Below are 10,466 nucleotides of genomic sequence, written 5' to 3'. Positions count from 1 at the left end.
TAATGCAGAGTTTCATATGCAAAATAAAGAGCTTAGAGACATGTTTGCAGGACCGTCCGCCACTTTATTATTATTTATTTATTCACTCACTTATTTAATCACTTTATTCACATACCCAGAAGCTCTTTCACCACCTTACTGCATGTCTCTGACCAAAGGAGAATGTAAACATTTCTCCGTACGCCCCGTTCTCCACATGAATCGTCCCGTTTCAACACACAACAACAACAGGGGATGACAACAGTCTGTCACGTTAGCTAAGTACACTGAAAATTCCGAAAACGATTCCTCTTCAGATGAAAGCATCACACAGAAATGAATGAGATCTGATCTTTCACGGAGGAAGAAATGACTGGTGGACCGCTACGAGTGTCGATGGTTTCATCAACGGATCTGCAGAGATCCTGCAAGACACCATCAATGATTAATAAACTGCAAATCAAACAAAGAAACTTCCAAACATGTGCAATGTTTTAAACATTCAGTTTACCCGTTGAAATCAGAAGTTTTTCACAGTTTAGTCGGTCTGGTTCTGCTCAGTGTTCATTCACAATAGGCTCATTTGATTGTAAATCTCGTAAATTTACGACTCTAAAAATCATAATTTTATTATTATTTATTTTTTTGGTGGCCCTAATACTCCGTCGTACCATAACACCGATGTTTATAGAATTCAACTTTGCCGCAGCGCACACACATACATGTATCTGCAGACACCCTGGGTCCGCCTGCATTCTGCTGCTGGCGCTGTCTCACTCACATGACGTCAACGCGTCACGTGACCCAAATCGAGCCGTTTCTGAAGCAGGGCGAAATGCGAGTGTGATTTGTCGTTGATTTTGTCAAATTTTACAAAAACCTGCGTTTGTCAACGTAATTATTTGTTATTTTTGATACATTAGAACATATGGAATATATCTGGATACTTATTTTAGCTTTGTCCCAGCCCATTACTAACACTTTAAATGTTATCAACATTTGTGTGTCTTATCTTCTTTTTTGGTTACAGGTGGGCAGTAAACGGATTGGTATTATTGCAAGATCAAAGGCAGCAGATGTGGCCCTTTCGCTTGCTGCTTTTGTCCCTGGTGTGGAGGCTGTGGTGTGGATCAATGGTTGTTCAGCCAACACTGCATTTCCTCTGTTCTATAAGAAAAGACAAATTCTGCCAGCTTTAAAGGTTGACACCAAGAAATTTATTCCAACACAGTCGGGAGCAGTCATTGCAAAGTATGCCATGGATGATCCCCTAAAAGAGGAGAACAGAGCCACTGTAATCCCTATTGAACAAGCAAACACAAATTTCCTCTTTGTGGCCTCAGAGGACGATCTTAATTGGGACTGTAACATTTACAAAATGGAGATGGAGGAGAGACTAAAGCGGCATGGGAAGAAAAACTTTGAGAGTATGTGTTATCCAAGAGCTGGACACATGCTAGAGCCCCCTTATACCCCATTCTGTCCCTCCAGTGTGAACATGTTTGTAAAAATGCAAATCATGTGGGGGGGTGAACCGAGAGCCCATGCAGCAGCTGAAGTTCACCTGTGGAAGAAGATCCAGGAGTTTTTAAGAAGTCATGTGAGCTGTGATCCTGTGCAACTTACAGATTTAAACTAAGTGTGAACATGTTGGGACTTTCAACACTGAAGTCATTCTAATTGTCTTTATTACTCTTTTTTGAGACGCCAGTTTACATGTGTACAGTAAATCTACTCTTCTTTACAAGCGTGCCAGAGGGGGAAAAGGAATCCTTATTTTAAAAAAGAGAAAGAAAATCTGTTTGAAGAAAAGTCCTGTCTTTTGCAGACTTTTCTATGATTTTTCCTTTTTTTATTTCCAAAATTTCACATGAGCTGTAGTCTTTTGTGTCAGCAGATTATAAGACACGAACACTGGTTATCCCAAGCTTTTTGAGCTTGTTAATGGATGGGGAAAGTAAATGAAAATATTAGGTCATTAAAAATTTGAATCGCACAAAAGTCCATAGTTGACTCACAATTAATCACAAAATGATAATTACTTTTTTATAGATGAAGAATGTGTAATTAAAGAGTATTAAGCAGATTATAAGAATAAGAATTGTAAAAATGCATTGATTTAAATAGAAATAGTGAATAAAAAAACTTGTTGAAACATGAATTTGGTCATCGTCTCCATCACGAGCAATGAAATAAATGTGTTCAAGAATCCATTCTTTTAATCTAATTCATATGTATCATTTTAATCCTTACGTTCTCTAAAATCTGGTTTGTACATTTCTTGTTGAGTTACAGCGCAGGCTGCGAGGTGAAGCAGAACACGAAGCCTCACAGCAGATTGTGCAATCCTATGTAAACTGGGTTGAACTGTGTGCCACACTTTTGTGGCACACAGTTCAATGTGTTTTATGTTATGTGACAATAAATACTCTAAAAAAGTTTTAAATTGCACTGAATTCATCCTCCGGCTACTTAAACATATATTACTCTGAATGTTTAGACTTTTTCTTAAAGTTTATCTAATTTGTGAAATTCTCCTTCGACCCTAAACCTGTCAAGAATTTTTAAAACTTTTGGTCTGTTGGTCTTGTGGACCAGTAATGTATTTATTTATCAATTGTATTTTTTTAATAATACATTTTATAGTATTATAGAGAAAATCACAATATAATAATTATATAAAAAAGAAAAGGAAAAAAAAGACAATTATTTTTCTCTTTTCTCATCATGTCTGAAAGCACCGCTTGTTGCAGCTTTTACTTAAAATAGGCAGAAATTAAAGTAACATTTTCTGTTAGTCCAATCTCAGATCCAAGGACAACAGTGCAGTTTCTGTTCCTTGTCACAGAACAACTGACCAGCTCTACAGTTACAGGGTGCTGGGGGATTTGTGGGAATTCGCTCACCCAGGTTTTTATGTGTTTTGCGCATTTGGAGAAGGTGTTCTACTGCGTCTCCCATCATGTCCTGTGCAGGATGCTCTGGGACTATGGGGTACAGGCAGCAGTACTGCGGGGTATCCCGTCTCTGTATGACCGGAGCAGGAGGCGGCAGTAAGTCTGACCTGTTCCCAGTTGGACTGGGAATCTCAGGGTAACTCATGATACAAGACGATTCTCGAAACATGGCTCACGATACTGATATTATCCTGATATGGCAATATTGCAACAATCAATATATCACCTTGTAATCTATGATACACCACTATTTTGTAAAAAAAAAAGTATATATATATATATATATATATATATATATATATATATATATATATATATATATATATATATATATATATATATGTATAGTGTTTTCCCTGAAACCTTTAAGAGTTATTTAAAACATAATATATTAATTTCACATCCACTGCAACACTAAAATAAAATGATCAATATTTGGTTTCTTAAAGGTGCCCTGAGTCTAAACCAGGGGTGGGCAAATGTTTCCATTTGTGGGCCACAAAGGCTTCTAGCGCGGAGAAAGACGCTCTGCGAGCACATCCAGAGTCTCCACGAGCGCATGTGACCAAAATGTTGCGCGCGCTCACTGAGCCTCTTCTTGCACTTATGCATCACTCATGCTCGAGGGAGAAACTCGCGCACGTGGAAGTAGACAGTCTCTTGCGCGCGAGGACTTTATTACACAGAACAGATTAAACACGTGCGCGCGGGGTGGGGGTGCGGGGGGATGTCCGTGAGGAATGTGTGCATGGAGATGTTTTATTTCTAAGTGGAGTTTTGACAAATAAAAAAAGCCATAAATCACGCAGATCAGCAGAGCTGCACACATGGAGACGTGTCAGAGAGGATTTGATTGATAAGGTCTCCAGCCAATCAGGACACAGAACTGCCTGTGGTGTTTAAAAAAAGAAAAAAAACACAGCAGCACAATTGCTCTGAAAGAATCAGCAAAACGCAAAATGTGATCTACTTGTAGAAAGAAAACACAACATTCTACGTGTCACGTTCTATGGGGGTCTTGATCTGTGTGGCCAGATTGGAAAAAAAGCATGCCTTTCTGATGTTGTTCAGCGGCTAAACGTGGGGCGGGCCGGATGTGGCCCGCGGGCCGTAGTTTGCCCATGTCTGGTCTAAACCAACGAACACCTGTTCGAGCTGGAATTTATTGAAGACAGGAAAATTGCATGATGTACGATATGGCTCATCTAAAATGAAAGGTTTTGCTGATCACAGCTTGCTCTGTGGAGAAATTGAATGTTGGTGTTTAACGGTGGGCGGTGCTGGCAGAGCAGACACTTCCTGTCTGGGAAGTGCAAAACAATAATACATTTACCTGAAACACTTTTACAATTTTATAGAAGCACTTGAGCACTTTTACAAGTTTGACCGAAACACTTTTACAATTTGATCAAAACACTTTTAGAAGTTTGACAGAAACACTTTTACAATTTGATCAAAACACTTTTAGAAGTTTGACTGAAGCACTTTTACAAGTTTGACCGAAACACTTTTACAATTTGACCAAAACACTTTTACAAGTTTGACAGAAACACTTTTACAAGTTTGACCGAAACACTTTTACAATTTGACCAAAACACTTTTACAAGTTTGACCATAGATGGTACAGTCGAAAGACCTGTGTTGTATGTCAGCAACAAAGAATAAAAATAAGTGCAGCCAGGGCTGGATTCGAACGCAGGTCTTTCGCACTGAGGTCCAGCAACATAGCCACTCGGCTTCGACTGCTATTGAGGTAAGTTCAGACAAGTGACACTACGTAGCAGTGCATTGGACGAATGGTACAGACAACAATAGAACGTTGTTTTTGATGCCTGTTTTTCACGGTCATTTAGCCCTTTTTTACGGTGTTTTCCTGCCCTGGTTCTTACTGGGCCCTCTGGCATAAACTGCTACCCGTTCTATGCCCGTTTACCCGGTCTTCTCCTCACTCAACTCTGCAGAATCACTTCGGGGCTCACAGTGTATATTAACTGGACAAACCGGAACTCCTCAACGGAACACGCAGGGGGAGAGGTCCATATTCTGATCTACTATACCAGGGGTCCCCAACTGGCTGACCGGACCCCGAGATCCTTTTATCCGGACCGCCAAACATTTTTAATAAAAAAAGTACGATTTTTCATTCATCTTAACACGGCGATTTTTGAACAGGCGCGCGCGAGGACAGCTACATTCAGACTGGGGTCCTTCAACCGGCAAAAGCTCAGAGCGGTGTTCTAATGTTTACGTAGTTGGGACGTATACTTGTGCGTGAACAATGGCTCTATCAACAATTAGAAAAGTGGACTGAAAATCGTGTCTTTCGAGATAATGGACCGAGCCTTTCGCTTTTATTTACCAGCAGTGAGTTCTACAGGCCGGTTTGTATTATAAGAATCTGCTGCCTTTGTTAAGAGCGCTGATATCAAGCGGCACTACGAGACAAAACACAAAACTTCTGACACAAATTACCCGACAGAATGAGTGACGTGGTCACGGAAAATATACGAACTGAAAGTACAGTGCGAGCTTTAAACACACAGACGGTAACAGCACAACAACGGGCTCACGAGTGCTCACTATGTGTGGAATGGATGTTGGGCAAGCACAAAAAGTCACTCCAAAATTATTTAAGGGTGTATGGAGGCAATGACAGAAACAATATTATAAATTAAAAGAGGGACAGCAGCTTCAAGCAAAGGTTCGACAGATTCCCTTGTCATCAACAAGAACCGAGCTGCTTTCCAGAGATGTGCAGGGCTATGGAGCAAATCTGGTGCCAATATTATATGAAATCCAAATAAAACAAATATTATATATGAAAAAAATATTGATGTTTGGCAAAATAAATAAATAAAATAAATGTCAAAATGTTTCCATTCTAAAATGAATTTAATTTCAGCTTCAAGTGTTCATTTTTTTTAAGGTTTCAAAACTACAAATTTCAATTCCATTTTTTTAGATTCAACTCTATTTATTATTATTATTTTTGTTAGTTTTTGAATACGAAAATTTCTGTTTCAAAACTTTTTGCCCTTTTGTGGTGGGGCTAACACGAAGGACCAAACCAAATGGATGAGTGTGGTAACTTCAGTCCTGGTGCATTCACTGACTCTGCTAGAACAGAGTTTTGGACACCCGGTTTGTACGGGATAAAACTCTGATCTTTACATCCGTCTTGGGATAATTTCAGAATATGATAGAACAGACAATAAAGATATTTTCTGATCGTATTTTTCACAGCTCTAGGAGTCAGTGAAGACACTGAGACTGAAGTTATCACTCTCATCAAGTTTTGATTGGCCCTTTGTGTTAGCCACAACAAGGCCAAAAGTTTTGAAACTGAATTTTTTATATAAAAAAAAAAAAAATGAGTTTAAACTGGAAAAAATAAGTTTGGCAATTGAAATTCTGAGTTTGAAACCTAAAAAAAGAGAACATTTTCAGTTGAAAATAATTACGTTTATTTTAGAACAGTAAAAAGAAATTCAGACATTTTTAAAATTTTTGGCCAAACAGCAAGATTTTTTCAATTTCTTTTATTTGGGTTTGAAATAATATTGGCCTCAATTTAGCTCCATACAGTTCCAGCTCAAAACCACCATTCAAAGTACCATCTACTTCTCTTTAAGTCTGTTTTATAGTTTACATTTATGTTTATAATGTTTTTTGCACTTATGAAAGTTATTACTTTGTTTAATATGTAGCATTATTTGCAACCTACTTTTAAGGTTGCAAAACAGAAAATTAACATTTGAGGGATTAATTATGAATGCTTTTTGAGGTACATTCATGTTACCTGTTGCACTTTAAGTGACAGACAGCAGAATGTTAAAGTTTGTGAAAGAGCACACATGTTGCACTATAAGGAAGCAAGTTTATGTGCATCTTTTTTTTTACTTTACAATGCATGTACATGTATGAATTTTTGTACAAAGAGGAATGAGATAAATACTTGTTGAGACAATAAGCTAAAAGAGTTATTTGCAAATTTAACTACACATTGTAATTAAATAAAAGGACAGAAAATTGAAATATTGACTGAATGTTTTTGCATGTTCGGACCCCGGTCTACTAAGCTGACAGAGTTACTTGACCTCTCGCCAAATTAGTTGGAGACCCCTGTACTATACCATCTGTGGTCAAACTTGTAAAAGTGTTTTGGTATTCAATGTTTCAAAACTTTTAAAACTCATTTTATTTGCTGATGACACAAATATTTTCTATTCTACAGACAATCAAAGGGAACTTATCAATGTGTTGAACACAGAGTTAATCAAAATAAAATCATGGATGGATTACAACCAACTATCTTTGAATCTAGACAAATCTAAAGTGATGTTTTTTGGTAATTACAAAGCCAATACAGAGCTCTCAATTAAAGTTAATAATGACTTGATTGAAAGTGTTACAGAAATGAAATTCTTAGGGATTGTTATTGATAACAAACTGAGTTGGAAGCCACACATCAGACACATACAAACTAAAGTTTCAAAAAGTATTTCAATTATAAATAAATCTAAATATATATTAGAATACAACTGTAGATATTTATTGTACTGCTCCTTAATATTACCATATTTCACCTACTGTATAGAAATTTGGGGTAATAATTATGAGAGTTCACTGCATCCTCTCTTTATGCTTCAGAAACGAGCCATCAGAATTATACATAAAGCTGGTTATCTTGATCACACTAACAATTTATTTTATCAATCCAGAATTCTAAAACTGTATGATCTTGTTGATTTTTACACTGCACAGTTACTATACAGAGCTAGTGGGAAAACATTACCGTACAATATCCAGAAACAGTTCTTAGAAAATGAGGGAGGATACAAACTGAGAGGATGCAGGAACTTCAAGGCCAGATTGATAAGAACCACAAAGAAAAGTTTCTGTGTTTCTGTGTGTGGCACAAACTCTGGAACAAGTTAAGTAATGAGCTCAAACAATGTTCAAGCATTTATACATTCAAGAAAATGTATAAAGAAACTCTAATTTCACAATATGAAGATAAGATGAAAAGATCAAATGGTGGTTGAATAATTCCAAATGTCTGAACTTGAATGTGATGAAATAATCAAAGATTTTTTGCAATCAATGAGTTTTATGTTATGTAATATGCTGTGATGATTACTGAAAAGTTTACAATCACTGTGGTATTAATTTTCTTTACTTGATCCAAAATATGTAACAATGATTACAGAATTATTGTAATTATGTGTTCTAAAGATAATCAATGATTATTATAAATTGTGTGATCAATAATGTTTACTGAAAATATATAATAGTTATTTCAGAGAATGATCAATAAGAACTCTATTGTTACTTTAAAACTTGATCTCAAAACATGTGTAATGATTATTTTTTCTGCATTTGTATTTTTATGATGATCAATGAGTATTGTATATCTGTTATATGATGTATGATTGATGTTACTGTTTACTGAAATAATGTTTGATGAGATTAATCAATAATCAACAAGCACTTCACTTTACTATTGAGAATTACAAAAAAAAACAAAAAACAACAACAACCGGATTACATAGTTATGCTAAACATTGAAATGAAGTAATTAAGTAGGGGTGGGATTATATAAGTTCACTTCTTCCCACTCCTTTTCAAGCAATCAATCAAACTCTACTGACTTTAGTTAATTATCACAAAAATGAATGAAGAAAATGTGACATAAGTGTGTTTTATTTTCGTTTTCTATTTTCTAATCAATGCATTTAATTGTTTCTGTAATGAGTTTGAAATAATTGTGTTTTGTCCTGTATTTTTTTTTTCAATCTATGCTTGAAATAAACCAATCAATCAATCAATCAAAGACTGATGAGTGAAATTCTGGAAAAACTTTGGAGAACTTTGAAGTGGTGAATGTTTTATTGTAACTATAAAAGTCCCATTCTTTTACTTCATTTTTTTAATAAAAGGGAAACAGTGTCATGATCAGGTGACGAAACAGACCCAGATGCTGGAACCCGGAAGGATGACGAGAGGCAGAAGTAGTTTAGAAAAAGGTTTATTGTCCGTGGGGAATGTGGAGCTGCGGTCGGGACTTTGAATGGAGTTGCTGGCTTGAGATGGAGAATGAAGACCGGAGGTGGACAGGAGCGGCAGGACGAAACAGCCAGGTGAGTTCGGCCGATGGTGCGTGGCGTGGAGTGACTTTGGCGTGGCAGAGTAGTCGAGACGTGGCTGGACCCAGGGCGGCACGTGGATTTCGAAGACCTGGAGACAGAGGGGTTCTGTGGTGAGACGTAGCAAAACTTGAGAGTAGCATAAGCTTCTAAGCATGAGAGGCAAGGATACTGCAACGGGTAAGGTAACGAACTGGCGACGAATGCTGGGGAAGGCTCCTCTTAAGAAGGCTGGTGACAAGGATGAGTGCCGACAGCTGGGTCCAATTAGGAGGCGGAGCAGGAGCACCATAACAAACAGAAGTTTAACTTTAAAGAATGATGTTAAATTTTCTCTCAACATAGAGTTAAACAAACTGTAGATTATTAAGCTGCATCTGTAAACATAATCACATTGAGGTAAAGTTAAAAACAACACTCAAGAGGACTGAAAACATCACATATTAGAACAAAATGATCCCAAAATGTAATGCTTAATAGCAATGTCAAATGAAGCCAATAAAAAAAAACATCTTGTCTCCTGTCCTAGATTTATGATTTATTAACCCTTTATCACAAGAGACATCACCGCTTGTTTTATGATGCTACTTCCCTCTGTTAATTTTTTTCTCTTTTTTTAAAAAAAAAGAAAGAGATACAAACACAATCAATACAAATAAAGTTTCGCATAAAATGCAAAAGGGGTTTATCCAAATGTACACTTTGCTTGTCAGAAGATCAATAACCACTGTTGAGAGAGTGAAATCGGACTAAAATATTTGAGACAGTAAGATCCTTCCGCTCTCCTTGGCTTGTTTACATTAAAAGTGGGGTCATCTGGTCCCCACAAGACAGTTCGCTGAACTTTTTTTTATCACTAATTTTTGAGTTTCACTAATGTCCATGGCAGATATAAAATCCTGTCCACGTTTGTCATGGAAGGAATCACACATCAATATATGGTTGGAGTCATCTGGACCACAAAGAGAGCGGAAGGGTTTTAATCAAATGCAACTGAGAACAGGTGAGATTTAAATACACTGAGTGTTTCAGCTGATCTAATGTTTTCTGGAAGTCTGTTCCAGATCTGTGGTGCATAGAAGCTGAATGCAGCTTCTCCATGTTTAGTTCTGACTCTAGGAACTGATAAAAGACCGGATCCTGATGACCGGAGAGGTCTGACTGGTACATACTGGGTCAGAAGGTCAGTCATGTATTTTGGTGCTAAACCATTCAAAGCTTTATAAACCATTCATTCATTCATTCATTCATTCATTTATTGATTTATAAAGCACCTTCCACCACCAGTCAAGGAGCCCCAAAGTGCTGTACACAAGGAAAAACAAAAACCGAGCACTGTGCAATAGTAAAACATAAAAAAAGGATAAAAGACATAAAACCAAGT

The 10,466-nt window shown here is 37.0% G+C and overlaps 2 protein-coding genes and 1 long non-coding RNA gene across 9 annotated transcripts in view; 2 read left to right on the top strand and 1 right to left on the bottom strand.

Annotated features, from left to right (window-relative positions):
- LOC112162957 (acyl-coenzyme A thioesterase 3) overlaps positions 1 to 2,433 on the top strand; it is a 23,094-nt gene extending 20,661 nt beyond the window's left edge. For all 4 annotated transcript variants that reach the window (XM_036214538.1, XM_024298978.2, XM_024298975.2 and 1 more), the window contains exon 4: positions 1,010 to 2,433. In XM_036214538.1, coding sequence (XP_036070431.1) covers positions 1,010 to 1,618 — 609 coding nt within the window. In that variant the 3' untranslated portion in view covers positions 1,619 to 2,433. The remainder of the gene's footprint in view (positions 1 to 1,009) is intronic.
- The window catches only part of rph3aa (rabphilin 3A homolog (mouse), a), a 199,717-nt gene that overhangs the window by 118,370 nt on the left and 70,881 nt on the right, over positions 1 to 10,466 (top strand). The window lies entirely within an intron of this gene.
- LOC118599450 overlaps positions 8,949 to 10,466 on the bottom strand; it is a 6,975-nt gene continuing 5,457 nt past the window's right edge. The window contains exon 2 of the long non-coding RNA XR_004948804.1: positions 8,949 to 9,339. This is a non-coding gene — a long non-coding RNA (uncharacterized LOC118599450). The remainder of the gene's footprint in view (positions 9,340 to 10,466) is intronic.

The sequence above is a fragment of the Oryzias melastigma genome, linkage group LG12, assembly GCF_002922805.2.
Source record: "Oryzias melastigma strain HK-1 linkage group LG12, ASM292280v2, whole genome shotgun sequence".
Classification (NCBI taxonomy): domain Eukaryota; kingdom Metazoa; phylum Chordata; class Actinopteri; order Beloniformes; family Adrianichthyidae; genus Oryzias; species Oryzias melastigma.
This window is presented reverse-complemented; position numbering and strand designations above follow the sequence as displayed.